Below are 20,853 nucleotides of genomic sequence, written 5' to 3'. Positions count from 1 at the left end.
AACGGTTTGTGGTCAGTCACCACGGTGAAGGGCCGCCCATACAAGAAATCATGGAATTTTTTTACTCCCTTCACGATTGCCAGGCCCTCCTTGTCGATTTGTGAGTAGTTCCGCTCGGTTGCGTTGAGTGTCTGGGAAAAGTATGCCACCGGTACCTCTCTTCCATCTGGGAGTTGGTGTCCCAGGACAGCGCCAATGCCATAGGGTGAGGCGTCGCATGCTAGCACCACCGGCAGCCTCTCGTCGAAGTGTGCCAAGACCGAGTTTGAGACAAGCAAGTCCTTGACTGCCTGGAATGCGGCCTCCTGGCGATGGCCCCACACCCAAGGGGCCCGCTTGTCCAGGAGTCTGTGTAGGGGCTCCGCTACCGCCGCCTTGTGGGGAAGGAAGGAATGGTAAAAGTTCAATAGTCCCAAGAAGGCCTGAAGTTCAGTCTTGTTCCTGGGCGCTGGGGCATCACAAATGGCCCGTACCTTGTCCCCAGTCGGGTGGACCCCTTCTGCGTCCACCATGAATCCCAGAAAGTCCACCTGGGGCACTCCTAGTAGACATTTTTCCCGCTTTACCTTGAGACCCGCTGTCTGGAAACGGTGCAGAACGGTGCGGAGGCGGTCCTCAAACTCCTCTGGTGTGGGCCCGGCAATCAACACATCATCGAAGAAGGGGGTGACGCCAGGAATCCCTTTAAGGAGAGAGTCCATTAGATTCTGGAATATGCCTGGTGCCACGCTGACCCCGAATTGCAGCCGCTTTACCCTGAATGCTCCTCTGTGCGTCACAATCGTCTGTGCCTCTGCTGTTGCCTCATCTACTGGCAGCTGTTGATATGCTTGGGCCAAGTCCAGCTTGCCAAAAATTTTCGACCCAGCCAGGGTGGCAAGGACATGGCTGACCACTGGCACTGGGTATGCATGGGCCGTGAGGGCCTTGTTTATGGTACATTTGTAGTCTGCGCAGATGCGGACTGAGCCATTAGGCTTGACAGGTGTGACGATTGGGGTTTCCCAGGGGGCATTAGGTACCGGTTCCAGCACTCCTTGCTCCACGAGCCGGTCCAATTCCTCGTCTATACGGGGTTTCAGAGCGAACGGGACCCGGCGGGCCTTGAGCCTGACTGGTCGTACTGCGGGGTCAAGCTGTAGAGCAATGGGGGGGCCCGTATACTGTCCCAATTTCCCATCGAAAACCCCCGGAAATTCCTTGCATATGGCGTCCACGTCCACTTGTAAGCTAGTGTGGTTCACCCCGGAGACAGCTAGCCCCAGTGGTCCAAACCATGCCAATCCCAGTAAGCTAATGTAGGGGCCCTTGACCACAAGCAAGTCCAGTTGCCGCGTCCGCCCTCGGTATTGCACCCTGAAGGTCCCCACCCCCATTGTGGGGACCTTACGTTTCTGGAAGTCCCGGAGGGTGAATGGGGCCGGCCTGAGTTTGGGACCCCCAGTAGGACACAGTTTCCTTAAGGTCCTTGCCGAGATTATGGATAGAGTTGAACCCGTGTCAAGCTCCATGCGGCATGGGGCCCCCTCTATCTGTACCTCTACATAAATTTTCTCTATGTTGGGGTGGGGCAACTGGTATACCTGGAAGTCCGTGAGCTCTGTCGAGTTGCCTTGGTGCGTTGGGCCCCGGGACCTGGGGTTCTTGGATTGGTCGTCTGATGCCTGGTGTCGGGTGGGCCGAGCCCGACACACCCGGGCGATGTGTCCCGATTTTCTGCACTGTCTGCACTCTGCATTGCTGAAACGGCAGGTCCTCCTCTCATGACTTTCTCCACAGCTTGCGCAGTTCCCTCCTTCTCGTCGAGGCAGCTGTGGTATGTGGGCTGCTTGAGTGCGCTGCTGTACTCGGTGCACCTCCTCCCTGTCAGATCCTGAGTCGTCGGTGAGGTCTTCATGGTGGACCCTCGGTTGGGACGGCTGGCTCGGCCGTGCCTCTTGTGTCGACCTCTCGGCAGCTTCCGTTGCCAGGGCCTCCTCCAGAGCGACCTGGAACGTTAGGTTCTTCTTAGCGTAGAGGCGTCGTTGCAGCTTCTCATCCCTCAGGCCACCGACGAGGCGGTCACGAAGCATGTTCTCCAGCTCTGAGAAGTTGCAGAACCGGGCGGCTTGGCGGAGAGAGGTCACAAACCCAGTTATGGTTTCCCCAGGGGCTTGCCGCTTTGCGTAGAAGGCATTTCGACGAGCCACCACTGAGGGCTGTGGCGAAAAGTGCCCCTTCAGCTGTTCCATTATTGTTTTGTATGGAACAGTAGCAACGTCTTCAGGCGCAAGGAGAGCCCGGGCGATTTCAAATGTCTCCTCTCCGCAGACGCTGAAGAATATTGCCCTCTTCTTGGCGTCTTCATCATCGGTGACCCCTTTGGCTTCTAGGAGGAAGGTGAAACGGGAGGCGTACGCTTCCCAGTCTCCAGATGCTGGGTTGAACGGCGAGAAGTTGCTGTCAGTTGCCATTCTGAGTTCCTTGTGTCCCGGAGCTGAAGCCTGGATACACGGTGCGAGGCAGCGGTGCGGCAGGTGGCGGTGCTGCGGTGCTGTGTGTGGCAGTCAGCTCAGCGGGATCCCACCTTCGTCGCCAGTGAAATATACTCAGAGTCGCAAAGTGATTTCATGCTCTTTATTCAGCTCATAGTGGTGAGGAGGAATGAATGAAAGTCCCCTCAAAGTATCTGCCTTATATACATTATTTACACAATGGGCTGCACATGATTGGCTAATTCCGGAATTGTACTGTAAACCAATCAGGTTGTGGATTCACTTCAATCTGGAGCATGATTGGGTGGTTCCTGCCAACCAATCATACTGCTGCATTGTTCTAGGACCAATCAGACTGCTGCATTCTGAATCCTATTGTTCTAGGACCAATCAGACTGCTGCCTTTTGGAGCCTATTGTTCTAGGACCAATCAGACTGCTGCAGTTTGGATCCTATTCGACTCAGTACATAACAATCTTGCAGGCCCTGCGGAAAGATGTCAGATCCTCCAGGACCCTGGTCTCTTGTGGCAGAGCATTCCACCAGGTCGGGGCCACGGCCAAAAAGGCCTTGGCTCTGGTCAAGGCCAGTCTAATCTCCTTTAAGCCTGGGACCTCCAAGATGCTGTTATTTGCGGACTGTAAGGTCCTCCGTGGGGCATACCAGGAGAGGCGGTCCCATAGTTATGGTGGTGGCTTGTGGTGGTTCGGACTGGTAGGGCATAATTGGCTGAGCCAGAGCCCAATGATAAGCAGAGATAACTCATTCTCATTTTTTGTCCCCATACTTCACCCTCCAAGTTCTACAAGGGGCAACAGGAGGAGGAAGCTGGTCACGCTATTGGCAGCTGCATAATCTGCAGCATGATGACAGTCTTACCTTTTTATGTATATAGGCGGATATGTATATACAGTGAGACCAGTAGGATGGAAGGCAGAGGGGCCAGCAGGAAGTGAAACCGGAGCCGGTGACAAGCAGAATGGATTCCTGCTTTCTCCTGGCTGAGTTCTATGAGGGGCAACATTGAGACTGAGGAGGAGGAGGAAGCTGACAGGCAGGGCCACCCCATCCCCCCAGGGGTGTCTGTAAGCCAAGAGTCTGAGGGTCAGGAAACCAGGAGTCAGGAAGGCGAAGCACAGCTAGGTGGGTAGCTTGTTGCTGTGGCAAAGAGCCAGAGGGAACTGCTGGTTTTATATACCCCTGCCGGCCCTTGCCTCCAGGTGCTACGAGTCTTCTGTCAAGCCTCACCTGTGCAGCCGCACCTTGCCCTTCCAGGCCAAACTCAGGAAGGCCCCAATCCTGCGAGGCCCTACCAGTCACAGGGCCTGACTCCTGCACACACTCCTGACAGTGGTTATGCAAATAATGTTCTTTATGTTGGTTGAAATCTTACATCGTGCCAGCTCGTAATGCTCTATGCCTTTATAGTCATGTGGTATTTATGGATATTGATTATGTATTTGTTCTGGTGTCAAACTTTTTTATTTTATTTCCTATGCCTGTGTACGTATGTGTGCATAAACATATAGTGAAAGCTTTGCGATCTTAAATAGTAATAAAAATGGCTGCCCCAGCTGTGTGCTAAGACAGTGTTCTTCAAGCTTGAGTCCCAGATGTCACTGGACTACAAAACTCAGCATCCTCGGCCAGCTTAGCCAGTGGTCAGGGATGACATGGTTTGTAGTCCAACAACTTCTGGGGATCCAGAGGCACAACCTTGGGCTGAGGACTGGGGGCCCAGCAGTGTGCCATTTGTGTCTTTGACATCATGCATGGAATGGCTGTCACCGGGAAGAGGACTTCCCCAGTGCTGTACAGCTTCAGTGACCACAGCTCCTCCTCTCTTGTGCTCAGAAGGAGCATGCCCTGATGCTGTGCTTAGCTTGGCGGTTTGGCCTCCTCCGTCCCGTCAATATTGGGGGTGGGGGTTTGAGCCCCCTGCTAAGGTATATTGAAGGGGCTGACAACACCTCTGCCCCCTAGAGTTGGCGCGCCTGCGGGGACCCAAAGTCGAAGGAGGCTGTGCTCTAAATGTTCATCACTCTCAACATAGCTGGGCTCCAACTCCCATTGGTCCCAGCATGGTCAGAGGTGATGGGAGTGGTAGTCTGAATGTCAGCAGCTTCAGGGCAGATGAAAGACTTCTTCATGCTGCTGCTGCTTCGACAATCCCTCATAGCCGAGTCAGATTGTCTTCCATGAACACGGTCTTAACAGTGAGTCCGTAAGTGACTGTGGAGGCCAGTTCTGGATCCACACGTCCTTCCACAGTGGGGACATGGGTTTCCGGGTGGGAGTTGATCATGGTGAGGGCTTGCCAAGCGTGCCTTCCTCTCAGCACGTTTCTTCCTTTCGTCCTGAGTTCGTGCGTCTTCAAAGCCCGTGACACCTTTGCTAAAGGCTATAGGGACCTGCTCTTGTGCTTGGATCCTGCTGGCAGGCTTCTCATAGGCATGTATTTGGCCACTGGGAAAACAGAATTCTGGACTAGATGGGGCTTTGGGCTGATCCAACAGAGCTCTTCTAACTTATTTGTGTTCTTAAGCATTCCTAATAATTTTAAGAGGAGCCTCACTAGATTAGAGAGAGAAACACTGTGGAGGATAAAGCGATCAATGGCTCCTAGCTACAATCACCATATCTGCCTCCATGTTCAGAGGCAGCCAGGCTCATGCATTCCAGCTGCTGGAAAGGAGCAGAGAGTGCTCTTGAATCCTGCTTGCGAGTTTCCTAGACAATGGACCCTCAAGGTCCCTTCCAACACTACAGTTCTGATTCCAAGATTTGATGAATCCAATGAAGGGCTCCAAGGAGAAAATTGGAGCGTTCTATTGTGTTTTAGTTTTGCTAAGCCTGCCTCTTGGAAGTGCTCAGTCCTCTCCCCTTGAGCAGGATCTGGCAGAAGCTTTTGCTTTTTTGAGTCTCATCCAAACTGGAGGCTCCCCCCTCCTCCCCCAACGCCTACATGCACAGGCACCTCTGCCGAGGGGGTAAAAAAAGAGGTGAAACTCCAAATTGCTTCTTGGCTGTGTTTCGAAATTGCTTGTGACTTTCAGGGTCAAGCTACAAAGCAGGCTTCTCCGGCACGGAAATTGTCGGGGGTGGGAGCAGATAAAGGATTTTGCTGGGGGGGGGGAGGAAGGCTCTCGGACGGTGGAAGAAGTTCTTCCATTTTCAAGCTTGGAGGGACGGAGGCTGCAGGACTCAGAATATGTGGTCATAGGCTTGCAGAGCTGGATTTCTGCAAAGGCAGGTGCGTGGGGGAAGAGCACAGGGTGGCACAGTGGTTAGAGTGCTGTCTGTCGGTCTGGTCTACAATTGCAGGAGAATACAGTGGACGCTCGGGTTGCGAACATGATCCATGCAGGAGGCACGTGTGCAACCCCCAGCGCCCGCAACCCCAACACCGCATCTGTGCACGCGTGAGTTGCAATTCGGCGCTTTTGTGCATGCGCAAAGCACAATTTACCGTTTCTGCGCATGCGTGAGCACCAAAATCCGGAAGTAACCCGTTCCGGTACTTCCGGGTTTTGGCGCATCCATAACCCAAAAATGCGCAGCCTGAAGTGTCTGTAACCCAGATATACAATATATTGTAATATTGTATATTATAATATACAATTAGCAGATTGGGAAAAAGTGTGGAATGAGAATATGAAATTCACCGCATGTATGACGATAAAGGAAAACATTATGAAAATGGTATACAGATGGTACATTACTCCAGTTAAACTTGCAAAAATGTATAAAACATGTAATAAGTGTTGGAAATGTAAAGAAAAGGAAGGGTCGTTTTACCATATGTGGTGGGAATGTAAGAAAGTGAAGGGCTTCTGGGAATTGATATATAATGAGTTGAAAAAGATGTTTAAATATACATTTGTGAAGAAACCAGAAGCTTTTCTGTTAGGAATTACAGGAAGAGAAATTAATAAAAGTGATTACAAACTTTTCCAATATGCAGTGACCGCGGCTAGAATCCTAATAGCCCAAAAATGGAAACAAGAAGAACTACCGACACTGGAAGAGTGGAGACAGAAACTAATGGACTTTGCGGAACTAGATAAAATGACTGGAAAAATTAGATACCAGAAAGATCACAAGTTCACTCAGGACTGGAGAAAGTTTACAATATATCTGGAAAATATTTGTGATGATCAGACAATGTTAGTTGGCTTTAAAGAGGCTTTGTGACAAGAAAGGGTATTGTAAAGAGTAAAAGAGATGTGAAGATACCATAAACTGGCAATACATTATAAAGGAAATGCGGAATAAAGATTAAAATATGAGGATTGCGGGGGGAGCTGGTGGAAGTCAAAAAATTTGTAAATTGGAAAATATGATTGTACTTGAACAAATTTGCAAAAGAAAACTTTCAATAAAAAATTAATTAAAAGAAAAGAAAAGAAGTGTCTGTAACCCAAGGTATGACTTTAATAAAGTGCTGGGAGTCCTGAGCTGTTTGTTTAGAAAACGGGGCCAGTGGGTCTAATCTTGTACCAACCTGCCATATGCCTGGCAGACATGCTTTGAGGCAGGAGTCTCTCTTACTGTGAAATGATATACAATGAACTGAAAAGGATGTTCAAAATAACTTTTGTAAAAAACAAACCAACCAGAAGCTTTCGTTTTGGGAACTATAGGGACAAAACTACCTAAATTGAATAGAAATTTATTTATGTATAACTTAGTCATGCTGGCCACATGACCTGGAAGCTGTACGCTGGCTCCCTCGGCCAACAAAGCGAGATGAGCGCCGCAACCCCAGAGTCGGTCACGACTGGACCTAATGGTCAGGGGTCCCTTTACCTTTACAGCAGAAAGGACGGGACAGAGGACGAGATGGTTGGACAGTGTTCTCAAAGCTATGAACATGAGTTTGACCAAACTGTGGGAGGCAGTGGAAAACAGGAGTGCCTGGTGTGCTGTGGTCCATGGGGTCATGAAGAGTCAGACACGACTAAATGTAAACAACAACATAGCAGCAAGAATGCTACTTGCCCCAAAGTGGAAAGAAGCAGAAGAAGTCCCACCAAAGGCAGAATGGATATAAAAACTTACGGAATATGCAGAAATGGCGGAACTTATCAAAAGAATAAGAAATCAAGATAACAAACTTTTGATAAAAGAATGGAAATGGTTTATTGAATATTTACAGATAAATTGCAAACAGACAAAAACATTGGCAGGAGTATTGTAAAAACTTGCAGTTTCATAGCAGTACATATTTCAAGTAGATAATGAAATGAGCAAATTAAATGAATTCGGATATGCAGGCCTTCCCAGGCGTTTTTCCAACAATCTTTGCCCTCCGGGCTTTGTGAATACCTGGCTTCAGCAAACTCCATCAACAGATATCTGTCTGGTCCATTGATTATGGAGGCAGGGGGAGGCCTGGATTCCCCTCTTCTAGAGTGGAATCATTAGCCACTGGAACCAAGGAAATCTTTGGCATTATTTGACGTTTCTACAGTTTTCTATATTGGATAGTCAGAGGAAACAGTATGGTACATGGTGTTATAGGAATTCTAAGGTCTCATATATAGAAATCATATGTTCATAAATTTACAAGGCAAACACATGCATAAGTATATAAACCATGTATCTGAAATAGTACAGGAGAGCAATCCTGAAACCATTTTGACTCTCCCAAATTGACCTCAAATATTTCTCTGCAAGGAGGAAGGAAATGGGAAAGCCTCTCCATTGTCTTTTGCTTGCAAATCCTGTCTTAAGGGCATATGTGTGTATGAATAGGGTGCGCCTGTGACCTGGATTCAGGAATTAAAGCATTTACTATCACAAAAGAATGGGCAGGCTGCCTAGGTAGAGCAATCACTGGCCATTATGAGGTGTAGTAATAAAATTTAAGGTCTTATATACCGGTATATAAAATAAATGTTCATAAATGTACCAACCAAGCACGTACATAGATCAGCACAGGAAGACCAACCTGAAACCATTTTGACTCCCAAGCTGACCAAATGTTTCTCTGCAAGGAGGTGAAAAAAACCTTCCTTGTTACAGGAATTTAGAAATCACCCTCTCAAAGGAATGGGCAGACTGCCAGGAAAGGCAATCAGATAAGGCATGATCAGATAACCTGACAGACAGGAAAAACAACAACATTCAAATTTCTGTTGTAGACCACCTTTTCTGTGATGTGGGTATGATGTTTGTGGGGGGTGGTCTTGGGTTACACCCCTTCTGTGATGTATGTATGATGTATGGAGGGGTGGTCTCGAGCTCCAGGGCAGGGAATTTAAAATGTCTATATAAGGGCAGGCACACCTTTGTTCTGGGTCCTCCTCCTTTCCTGCATGTGAGGGGAGCACCCTGTTGCCACACCTTTAATAAAGATCAGGCTTACTAGCCGCTTTGCCTTTCAATATTCTCTGGTTGGCCTCTGTTATTTTGTCCTACCAATAGGGAACCTACGTAAGGACTCTATACGGGCTCTTGGATACCCCATAAGGGAAAAAGGGCAGATTTTGTTTACAAAAGAGGTATCCTAACAAACAGGATTTTTGTTGGAGATTTCCCCCTTCTGTGATGTATGTATGATGTTTTGGGGGGTGGTCTCTGGCTACAGGGTAGACAGTTTCAAAAGTCTATATAAGAGCTTGTGCACCATTGTTCTGGGTTCCTCTCTTCGTGGGGGGGAGTGGGGGACCCTGTTGCAACACTTTAATAAAAATCAGGCTTACTAGCTGCTTGGCTTCTCAATATTCTCTGGTTGGCCTCTGTTATTTTCTCCTGATAGGGAACCTACTTAAGGACTCTATATGGGCTCTTGGATACCCCATAAGGGAAAAGGGAGCAGGTTTTTCTTATAACAGTTCTACTTAAGGACTTTATACGGGCTCTTGGATACCCCATAAGGGAAAAGGGAACAGGTTTTTTTTCTTATAATAATGGTATCTGCTTATTGCTACAATTTTATGGACTGCTTTTCTGAGCCTCTTTGCTATTGTGTATGTATGGTGCCTGTGTCAACGGTCATTGTCCTGGCCTTAGTTAGAGGCTGTGGTGAGAACTTTTTGGGGGGTGTCGTTAAACTGCCCCCCCATTCCTGGTTTTAACAGGCGAGACCCATCCCTTGCCGTCTGTCAAGAGCATTGCTCTCCACCCCGTGACAAGCCATGGCGGGGGAGCTGGTGGAGGAAGGAGAAAGCTGTGGTCTTTGTCTCTGTGTGTTTGTTCCAGCATGGAGAATAAATAACAAGGTTATAAATACCGGAGGGGAGTGTGGGCAGGGGACGAGGAGAGAAAGATCTTCACTCAGCCTTAATGAGAGGGAGAAAGGAGCCTTGATATATTTCATCCTGCAACGTAAAAAATAAATTAAAAAAAATCTCTTCCATGCCAGACAGTCTGGACAAGGCCACTAAACTAGATGCCTCGATGGGATAGCGATCCAAGCTGTGAAGCGCAGGGGAGAAAGGATTCACTTCGGTGCCTGTAGGGATGGTCAAGTGAATGATTGAGGGCTCCCTCTGGAAAGGGCTCGGAAAAGGAGTCAAATTAAAAAGGGGACAGAGAACAGAAGAGTCAAGGCTGCTGTCTGGATCTGGCAGCTTGCCTTTTTGTGGTACTGAGACAGTTTGTAGAAGAGCATAGCGAGGGTACCTTTTCAAAATTATTATTATATTATATTATATTATATTATATTATATTATATTATATTATATTATATTATATTATATTATATTATTATTTTTAATTTAGGTATATACAACCCTTATAATAATTAGGTATATACAACCCTTCATCCAAGGATCACAGTGGTTTACAGTAAGTGTTGGAAATGTAAAGAATAAGAAGGTTCTTTTTATCATAACTGGTGGTCTTGTAGTAAGGTTGACGCTTACTGGGAAATGGTATGTACAGTGGTACCTCGGGTTACATACACTTCAGGTTACAGACTCTGCTAACCCAAATATAGTACCCCGGGTTAAGAACTTTGCTTCAGGATGAATACAGAAATTGCACGGCGGCGGCAGTGGCAGTGGGAGGCCCCATTAGCTAAAGTGGTTCTTCAGGTGAAGAACAGTTTTAGGTTAAGAACGGATTTCCAGAACGAATTAAGTTCTTTACCTGAGGTACTCTGTAATGAATTGAAAAGGATGTTTAAAATAATGTTTGTAAAAAAACAATCAGAAGCTTTCCTTTTGGGAATGATAGGGACAGCACTACCCAAACTGTACAGAAATTATTCATGTACAGTCATACCTCAGGTTACGAATGCTGCGGGTTGCAGGTTTTTTGGTTGCGGACCGTGCCAAACCTGGAAATACCGGAACAGGTTACTTCCGGGTTTTGGCACTCGTACATGCACAGAAGTACAAAATGACATCACGTGCATGCGCAGAAACGTCGAATCGCATCACATGCATGCTCAGATGCGGCACTTCAGGTTGTGAATGTGCCTCCCGCACAGATCACGTTCGCAACCTGAGGTATGACTGTATATAGCGGCAAGAATGTTACTTGCTCCCAAATGGAAAGAATCAGAAGTCCCAGCAAAAGAAGAATGGATACAAAAACTTGTGGAACTGCAGTTTTATAAGAGTATATATTTAAGGTAGTTAAATAAATGTGTAAGTTAAGTTAATTTGGATATGTAGAAAATATTAAAAAATTTACAGAACCGCAGAAAAAGGGGGAAGGAAGTCAAATTTTGAAATGTTAAAATGTCTGTAAAATTAAAAAGTGTGTAAAACTGAAAATAATAATAATAATAAAAATACAGTATAGCATACCACCCAACATTTCTCCAGTGAAAATATTATTAATAATATCTATAATAATAATAATATTATAATAGTATTATTATTAATAATAGTTATACCATGCCCATCTGACTGGGTCGCCCCAGCCTCAATGGGTGGCTTCTAACATATATAAAACATAAAACATAAAAAACCTTCCCTATACAGGGCTGCCTTCAGATGTCTTCTAAAGGTTGTTGAGTTACTTATCTCCTTGGCTCGGGGGTCGCATAACTCCATACATGCCAACATTGCTCTAATGAAAATAGGGATGTCCTAAGGAAAAGCGGGACATTCCGGGATCAAATCAGAAACCAGGAGGGCTTCTGTAAATTCGGGACTGTCCCTGGAAAATAGAGAGACTTGGTGGTTCTGACATATGAGTATTGCCTTTGAGGATCAGTTTGTTTATTTCAGAGATCTGGGGCCCTAAGTTGTTGATGGAGCCCCAACTCCTGTCAGCACAAGCCAGCATTACCAAGAGTCGTCGTCGTCGTCTTCTTCTTCTTCATCTTCTTCTTCTTCTTCTTCTTCTTCTTCTTCTTCTTCTTCAGCGATCATGTAACTGATGATGGCAGTTGCAGTCTTTGATATTCATTCCGTTTGATTCAGGGATGGGAAATCTCTGCCCCTCCAGATATTGTTTGACCCCCCAGCTGTCTTGACCCCCAGCCAGCATGGGCAATAGTAAAATCAAATGTGCGCTATGGTCCAGCAACTTTCAGAAAGGCTCCCAGGTTTTTGTTTATTTGTTGCTATTGTTTTAAATTGGTCTACCACCCACACCAAATTGGAACTTCAAGGTGGTTTACACAAATGGAAAAAGAACTGTTTGACAATGATACAGAAATATACCCCCGAAAGCAGCAGATAAAAGCATGATTGCAGATTTAGAATCATATCACATTTGGCCGTGGGAGATGCGCCAACTGCAATTTGAAGACTCAATTAAGAAGACAATTTTGGACACTTTTGTAGAGTTATTTATGTATAATGCACAGCTTTTGACACGACACCCTCTCCTCTCCTTGTGCTATTTCTATAGCTGAGTAATATTTTTTTACTGGTGATGAGGTTATTAAGGCTATAATCTAGTATATATTGCCATTGCCCTCAGTATGGTTTTTATTGGGTTCTACCGAAGGGACACAGGTGGCGTTGTGGGTCAAACCACAGAGCCTAGGGCTTGCCGATCAGAAGGTCGGTGGTTCGAATCCCCGCAACGGGGTGAGCTCCTGTTCGGTCCCTGCTCCTGCCAACCTAGCAGTCCGAAAGCACGTCAAAGTATAAGTAGATAAATAGGTACCACTCTGGCGGGAAGGTAAACGGCGTTTCCGTGCCCTGCTCTGGTTCGCCAGAAGCAGCTTAGTCATGCTGGCCACATGACCCAGAAGCTCCCTCAGCCAATAAAGCGAGATGAGTGCCGCAACTCCAGAGTCAGCCACGACTGAACCTAATGGTCCCTTTACCTTTACTGAGGATACCGTACCTGAGAGACATCAAAGATTTGGAGTTCTAGTCCTGGGATTGATGGGAGTTGTAGTCCGACAACATCTGGAGGGCTGCTGTTTCTGCATCCCTGTTTAAAACATGGTTTGTCCGCCAGACTATGAAACAAACCATGGCTTGTTTCTCCAAAGTTTGCTTTGTTTTCCAGTTGTTACTAGTACTCCTTACTAGTTTAGTGTCTGAGGCTGGATGGTCAGGCACAGCACAGTTAAGAATGGGTATTAGGTTCACATGAGTCATGATTAAAGTAACCCAAGGCTCATATACTAGAAACAAACCATGTTTTCAGATTGTTGTTTGTCAGCAGGAAACAACCCTTGCTTAAGCTGCTGGGCAATGCTCACACATAATGCTAAGCTACATTTGAATGCAGCACGGTTTAATAAGCTATGATCTTGAATAATAGAATTGCTGAGTTGGAAGGGACCCTGAGGATCACCTAGTCAAGGAGAACTACCGTACTTGAAAATGATTTACAGGTGGTATTTAACTCCGAGTAGGCTTGCTGAGATGTAGAAGACTGAATCAGGTAAGTGCTGGAGATTCAAAGAGCTGAAGGGAACGTTCTTTCATATGTGGTAGACCTGAAAAAGGGTAAAAGAATATTGGGAAATACAGCGGTACCTTGGGTTACAAATGCTTAGGGTCACAAACGCTTCAGGTTACAGACTCTGCTAACCCGGAAGTAGTACCTCAGGTTAAGAACTTTACCTCAGGATGAGAACAGAAATTGTGTGGCGGTAGCGCAACAGCAGCAGGAGGCCCCATTAGCTAAAGTGGTACCTCAGATTAAGAACAGTTTCAGGTTAAGAACGGACCTCCAGAACAAATTAAGTTCTTAACCAGAGGTACCACTGTAATCCATTATGAACTGAAAAAATGTTTAAAAGTACAGTGGTACCTCGGTTTATGAACTTAATCGGTTCTGGAAGTCTATTCTTAGACCTAGGCCATTCTTAAACTGAGGCATGCTTTCCCTAATGAGGCCTCCCACTGGCAGTGCCCTTCCACCGTTTGGTTTCTGTTTGCAGACCAACGTAAAGTTTGCAAACCGGGACACTACTTCTGGTTTTGTGGAGTTCATAAACTTAATAGCTAGTAAGCAGGGCTGTTCTTAAACTGAGGTACCACTGTACTTCCCCCCCCAAAACCCTGAGTCCTTTCTGTGGGGGATAATTCAGTTGGAAATTCCCAGGTGTCAAAAAAGTTTTTTTTATGTATTCTGCTACGGTGGCCCGTGTTTTGTTAGCCCCAAAATGGAAAATGAGCAACTTAAACTGATGGAATATGCGCAGCTTGTGAACCTAACATATAGAATAAGAGAAGGGGAGAACATACGTTTAAAGAAGATTGGAAAACATTTATTGAATATTTGTGGGGGAATTGTGTACACTTGAAAACATTGGCAGCATTAAGATAAATTCAACAGTGTCAACAAGTTTTGATGGCTGTAATATTGGAATACTGAATGGTTTAGTTTATGTAAAATATGCAGGGATTTATGATATGTAAAATGAAACATGGAAAGAGAAGAAGGGAAGTCATTGATATTTTAAGATTGCTTAAATGAGTATTTTAAATTGTAAAACAGAAAATTTAAATGTGTTTGTGTGCTTGTAAAAAGATTATCTAGTTCAACGCCCTGCATTGCAGGAATATGCAGCGGTCCCATGCAACCTTGGAGTTATCAGTCCCTCGCTCTAACCAACTCAGCTATCCAGTTATGTGTGTTCTAAACAGAGGGGGTGCGGTTTGACCTTTTAGAATTTTGTATGGTAATATTCAGTTATGCCACCAGAAGAACAGTTGCACTATGGTCCAAGGTCCTATTTTATTGCAGGGAATCAAATCCATAGATTCTAAAGTGTTCTATAGCCATGCCTGTTCTCCTTAACATTGTTTCTGTTGTAAGGGCTACACACGGGAGACAAAATAACTACCCGCAGGACAGTGATAAGGAAGAGCACACATTTTATTCACACATGCTATCAGCAAGGATGTGGGCTCAAGCCTGAGATAAATGGTTATGCAAAACACTAGGATGTGCCCAGACTTGTTCAGAACAGGAAAAACAATTAGTGCCTCTAGCAATGTCACACCTGTGGGGAAGGAAGCAGATGGAAAACTATTAGCATGAGTGGCACTGTGGGTTAAACCACAGAGCCTAGGGCTTGCTGATCAGAAGGTTGGCGGTCCAAATCCCCGCAAAGGGGTGAGCTCCCGTTGCTCGGTCCCTACTCCTGCCAAACTAGCAGTTCAAAAGCACTTCAAAGTGCAAGTAGATAAATAGGTACCGCTCCAGCAGGAAGGTAAACGGTGTTTCCGTGCACTGCTCTGGTTCGCCAGAAGCGGCTTAGCCATGCTGGCCACATGACCTGGAAGCTGTACGCCGGCTCCCTCGACCAATAAAGTGAGATGAGCGCTGCAACCCCAGAGTCGGTCACGACTGGACCTAATGGTCAGGGGTCCCTTTACCTTTTAATCCCATCCAGATAGGAATGCCAACCTATTAAGCTCACTCCCTTTTCTCTTTCCTGTTGGCCTCCAGGTGTCAAGGATGGATGCTGAGGATGACCCGTTGTTGCAAGATGCTTGGGTGAATGAGGAAGAGGAGGTAACCACCGGCCCCCGCAAGAGAACGGAAGGGCTGCAGCTCTGTGGGAAGTGCCAGTGGAATCCCAGGCCACGGACTCCGGCCACAGCTGTGCCTACCTCTAGTTTTTGGAATGCCGTGGGTTGGATCTTCACCAACCCCTACTCGGCCAGCCTCATCCTCTTCTTGGGCTGTGCCATCCCAACCACCCTAGCCATTGTCATGTTCCTGCACTATCCAGCTCTGGACATCGACATCTCGTACAACGCCTTCGAGATCCGCAACCACGAGTCCTCCCAGCGCTTTGATGCCCTGGCCTCGGCCCTCAAGTCCCAGTTTGGCTCCTGGGGCCGCAACCGCCGGGACCTGACGGACTTCAACTCAGAGACTTTGCAGAAGTTGATCTTCGAGCAGCTGCAGCACCTTCACCACAATGCCTCGTGGCCGGCTGGCACTGCCAAGCGGAAGCGCAGAAGCCTAAACCAAGAGAGGACTAGTCCCTCACTCCAGAGTCAATCCGGTTTGGCCAACCAAACCTCCCGTCAGCCACGGAGCGCCCTGTCCCACTGGGAATACTCAAATGCGGTCGTGAGCACCAACACACAAACCCATGCACACTGGCGCATCGAGCTCATTTTCCTGGCCCGTGGAGATGCTGAGAACAACATCTTCACCTCCGAGCGCCTGGTCACCATCCACGAGATTGAGCGCAAAATCATGGACCACCCTCACTTCCGGGACTTTTGCTGGAAGCCCCATGAGGTCCTTAAGGATCTCCCGCTGGGTTCCTACTCCTACTGTTCCCCTCCTAGCTCTCTCATGACTTACTTCTTCCCCACGGAGAGGGGTGGGAAGATCTACTACGATGGCCTAGGGCAGGATCTGGCTGACATTCAAGGTGAGAATTGTTGGGTCACGGCACCGGCCCAACCATTGGGCAGACAAAATGCTTTGCTTTGAGATATCCAGCCAGTTGTTGGTGCTCTTGGGATCTCATATGGCCTTGCAAATAAGTTCATAAAAGCTTGCCAGGCTATCGGTTCCTGCTATGTTTATGCCCTGATTAAAATCTTTGCTGGTGAGGAAACTGTGGTACTCCAAGTGACTGCGTTCTGCCACTAGGTGTCGCTATAATGCAGTTGGCACAGCTGGTTTATCTCTCTTGCTCCCTGCAGACACAAGGGCTGGATTTTTGCCCTAACCTTTACATCACGGGGTGGGGGAACATCTGTGGCCTTCCAGATGTTGTTGGACTCTATCCCTCAATGAGGGAGCCTGTTGTGGGGGCACAACCAGAAATGTTTGCCTGGCACCATAAGCCCCCTGGAAGCTACCCTAGACCAAACTAGAGCATTGGTTCAGTATTGTCCACACTGACTGGCAGTGGCTCTGGGGGCAGGTCTCTTTTCCAACCCTACCTGGAGTTGCCAGAGATCTTCTGTAATAGTTGGGTCTCTCCCACAGAAGCGAGACAACTCCGGCAGTAATCAACTCAGGTTTATTGCTCAAAACACACAAATCACTCTGGAGCTCAGTCACTCAGCATCTGCTTCCAAATTAGCTGTTGCCGAGTCTGAGTTCTGCCCCTTCCTCTTCCCACATTTAAAGCCCCACTTTCGCATCCTTTCCTGTTCATGCCTCTTATTAATTCTTGCGCTCCTACGCATCATGGGATGGGCTATTTCCAGTGGCCCTCCCTCTGAGTCCAAGCTTAAACTGTCAGTCTGCGTCTTCCCCCTTGAACTCCCCCCCTTCCTTCTCAATGTTCTTGGAGCTCAGACTTCTACTGCAATGCGCTCTGTGTGGGGCTACCTTTCAAGGTGACCCGGGAACTACAGCCAATCTAGAATGTGGCAGCAAGATTGGTGACTGGGAGTGGCCGCCAAGACCACATAACACCGGTCTTGAAAGACCTACATTGGCTCCCAAAATTTCCAAGCACAATTCAAAGTGTTGGTGCTGTCCTTTAAACCCCTAAACAGCCTCAGTCCATTATACCTGAAGGAGCGTCTCCACCCCCATCGTTCTGCCCGGACACTGAGGTCCAGCGCCGAGGGCCTTCTGGCCTTTCCCTCTCTGCGAGAAGCAAAGCTACAGGGAACCAGGCAGAGGGCCTTCTCGGTGGTGGCGCCCGCCCTGTGAAACGCCCTCCCACCAGATGTCAAAGAGAAAAACAACTACCAGACTTTTAGAAGACATCTGAAGGCAGCCCTGTTTAGGGAAGCTTTTAATGTTTAATAGACTATTGTATTTTAATATTCTGTTGGAAGCCGCCCAGAGTGGCTGGGGAAACCCAGCCAAATGGGTGGGGTATAAATAATAAATTATTATAATATTATTATTATTAACTAGGCTGCTCCTCCCTCATTCCACATTCCTGCCTAATTACCTCCTCTTGTCTCTCCATGCTCTCCCTCTCTGTCAGCAATGGGATGCAGCTGACACTTTCTGTTCTACCCCTGAGCCAGGGTCTCATACAGAGGCCTCCTCCATCTCTTGACACTTGGTCCTTTTAACTGGACATGGCAGGGGTTGAACCCAGGACCCTCCAGCATGCAAAGCTGGTGCTCTAACACTGAGCCATGGTCTCCCTATGAAAACCTCTGGTCTCTCTCTACCTGCCCCAAGGTTCGCTGGAGCTTGCAATGACCCACCCAGAGTTCTACTGGTATGTGGATGAGGGTCTGTCGGTAGAGAACCGGAAGAGTTCCCTCCTACGCAGTGAGATCCTCTTTGGTGCTCCGCTGCCAAGCTACTACTCAGTGGAGGACCGGTGGGAAGAACAACGGAGGAAGTTCCAGAGCTTCGTGGTCACCTACGTGGCTTTGCTGGCCAAACAATCCACCAGGTGAGCACTTACAAGCTTGCCCCCACCCACTCTGCTTTTTTGCTGGAAGGAACCATAATGCCTGAAAGAGCGTCTACACCCCCATCATTCAGCCCGGACACTGAGGTCCAGCTCTGGTGGTTCCCTCCTTGTGAGAAGTGAGGTTACAGGGAACCAGGCAGAGGGCCTTCTTGGTAGTGGCGCCCGCCCTGTGGAACGCCCTCCCACCAGATGTCAAGGAAATAAACAGCTATTTGACTTTTAGAAGACATCTGAAGGCAGCCAGTGTGGTGTAGTGGTTAAGAGCCGTAGTCTCTAATCTGGGGAACCGGGTTCGCGTCTCCGCTCCTCCACATGCAGCTGCTGGGTGACCTTGGGCCAGTCACACTTCTTTGAAGTCTCTCAGCCCCACTCACCTCACAGAGTGTTTGTTGTGGGGGAGGAAGGGAAAGGAGAATGTTAGCCGCTTTGAGACTCCTTAAAGGGAGTGAAAGGCGGGATATCAAATCCAAACTCTTCTTCTTCTTCAGCCCTGTTTAGGGAGGTTTTAATGTTTGATGTTTCATCGTGTTTTTAATATTCTGTTGGGAACCGCCCAGAGTGGCTGGGGAAACCCAGCCAGATGGGCAGGGTATAAATAATAAATTATGATGATGATGTTGCTGCAGCCCTTTGTCTGGTAGAGGAGAGTCCATTAAGTCTTCCAAGTTCCAAAAAGTGAAGTGTCTAGTCCTCATGGAGACATACAGACTCCAAATTTAAGGACACAGAGCCTGTCTTGTGGGTGCTCTAGAAATAAACCTGTTTTGACTTTCTGAGACTAGCAGGCAGTGTTAGCCACTCCATTAGGGAGGGTGCCCGCCACCACTGCATTTGACGTCCTTTTCTCCTTTGTCTGGACAGGGTAGGCCACTCATCTCACCCACCTCCTGCCCCATCAGGATGGGCCCTGCCTTTTGGCAGCTGCTGGAGGGCAGGCAGCATGACCCTAGACTGACCCGCTGCCCTTGGTGGGCAAGGAGATTTGATTTCCAGCAGCTGGTATTCAGAAGCATTGTTACTGGCAGGGACTGGCAGGACCCAGACGAGTGTGCATTGGGGTAAGGGGATGGGGGCTGCAGTCTGACTTGGGAGAGGTGGGGCAGTGATTTGGGGGGACCTGTACCAGCCAGGAGACAAGAATTGGAGACAGGGAGTGGAGGATGGAGTGCAGGAAGGGTCGGAAGAAGAGGAGGAAGAGGCAGGGCTAGGAAATGAACAGTCAGGGACTCCCCCAGCCTTTCCTGCACCACTGTCTCCCAGAACCGGGAGGGGAGTGAAGAGAGAAGAGCAGAGGCAGCTTCCACAGGGGCTCAGTCTCCACCTGGGTCCATGCAGTCTGTTGGGGGGGGGAGGTACATAAACAGGGGGAGGGGTAGCAGCCCCCTGTTGCTGCAACTGCAACATAGAGCTCAGCCCTGGGAATAGCTGTTCTGTGCGTGGTTATTCGGAGCCGTAGAACTCCAAAGTGTCTGCTTTTGACAATGAACAGCTAACTATCTGTCGTGGGCATTCCTTTGGCTGGGGAGTGCCTTTGACAGTTGCCTCTGACTAGGGAGGAAGAGCAATGTCACCATGGGTAGCAGCCATGGAGAGCCTCCTGCTTCGTGATGGCCGGGGAGGGCAGTGGGAACGAACACGACAGTTGAGAGGCAGATAACCTCAAACCTGCTGGCCCACTGTGGCCCTCCAGTGTGGTGTAGTGGTTAAGAGCGATAGACTTGTAATCTGGGGAACTGGGTTCGCGTCTCCGCTCCTCCACATGCAGCTGCTGGGTGACCTTGGGCTAGTCATACTTCTCTGAAGTCTCTCAGCCCCACTCACCTCACAGAGTGTTTGTTGTGGGGGAGGAAGGGAAAGGAGAATGTTAGCCGCTTTGAGACTCCTTCGGGTAGTGATAAAGCGGGATATCAAATCCAAACTACTCTTCTTCTTCTTCTTCTTCTTCTTCTTCTTCTTCTTCTTCTTCTTCTTCTTCTTCTATGTCTGTCCTGCAGGACTCTCCCCAGCCATACCTCTCACTGGCCCTGTTTTGCCCTTCCTGGAGGGTTTTTGGGTGGCTGGGATGCCCTCTTGAACTCTGCTAATGCGTCTTGCTTGCATGAATGGAGGATCGAGAGGGATGGAGGAAAGAGGATTGAGGCTGGGCACAGTGCTTGAGGCAGATCTGGCAAGGGAACAGGCTCTTTTCTCTCTCCTGCTCTCCTGCGGTTCAGACTTTATCAGCTCTCTCATTTTAATTATCTGGGATTAGCTTTGCTTGAAGACTCTTTTTGCAGGCGAGCTGGGCAATTGGGGGGGGGGTGTATCACAGCTCTCCACGTCGGCCACTCCATCTCCTGAATCCTCTCACTCATTTTCCTCCCCCGTGCGGTTTAATATAATGAAAATACCGATTAGGATTCCAGGTGGGATCCATGGCTTTGGGAGTCAGCAAGCTAAGCTCCGGAGGGAAGTGGGGGAAAGAAGCAATAAGACTCTTCTCTTGCTCTCAGCAATCACTCTCTTGAGAGTGTAATCCTGCTGCTCTCAGCTGGGAAGGGATGTTCTCTGCAATGGGCGGAAGGCAGAGAGGGCTGGCAGGGAGCGGAGATAGAGCCATCGACAGGACTCCTTGCTGGGTTCTCCAAGGACAACATT

General features: G+C 48.0%; 1 protein-coding gene across 5 annotated transcripts in view; it reads left to right on the top strand.

Annotated features, from left to right (window-relative positions):
* Nucleotides 1-20,853, top strand: part of DISP3 (dispatched RND transporter family member 3) — a 103,233-nt gene that overhangs the window by 34,126 nt on the left and 48,254 nt on the right. For 3 of the 5 annotated variants that reach the window (XM_081870761.1, XM_081870763.1, XM_081870762.1), the window contains exons 2-3: nucleotides 15,303-16,245; nucleotides 17,976-18,195. In XM_081870761.1, the coding sequence (XP_081726887.1) occupies nucleotides 15,303-16,245; nucleotides 17,976-18,195 (1,163 nt within the window). Of the gene's footprint in view, nucleotides 1-11,884; nucleotides 11,983-15,302; nucleotides 16,246-17,975; nucleotides 18,196-20,853 lie in introns of those variants that run through there. The other 2 variants (XM_081870760.1, XM_081870759.1) reach the window with 1 other exon arrangement.

Source organism: Podarcis erhardii, assembly GCF_964252035.2.
Source record: "Podarcis erhardii genome assembly, chromosome: 7".
Taxonomy (NCBI): Eukaryota; Metazoa; Chordata; class Lepidosauria; order Squamata; family Lacertidae; genus Podarcis; species Podarcis erhardii.
This window is presented reverse-complemented; position numbering and strand designations above follow the sequence as displayed.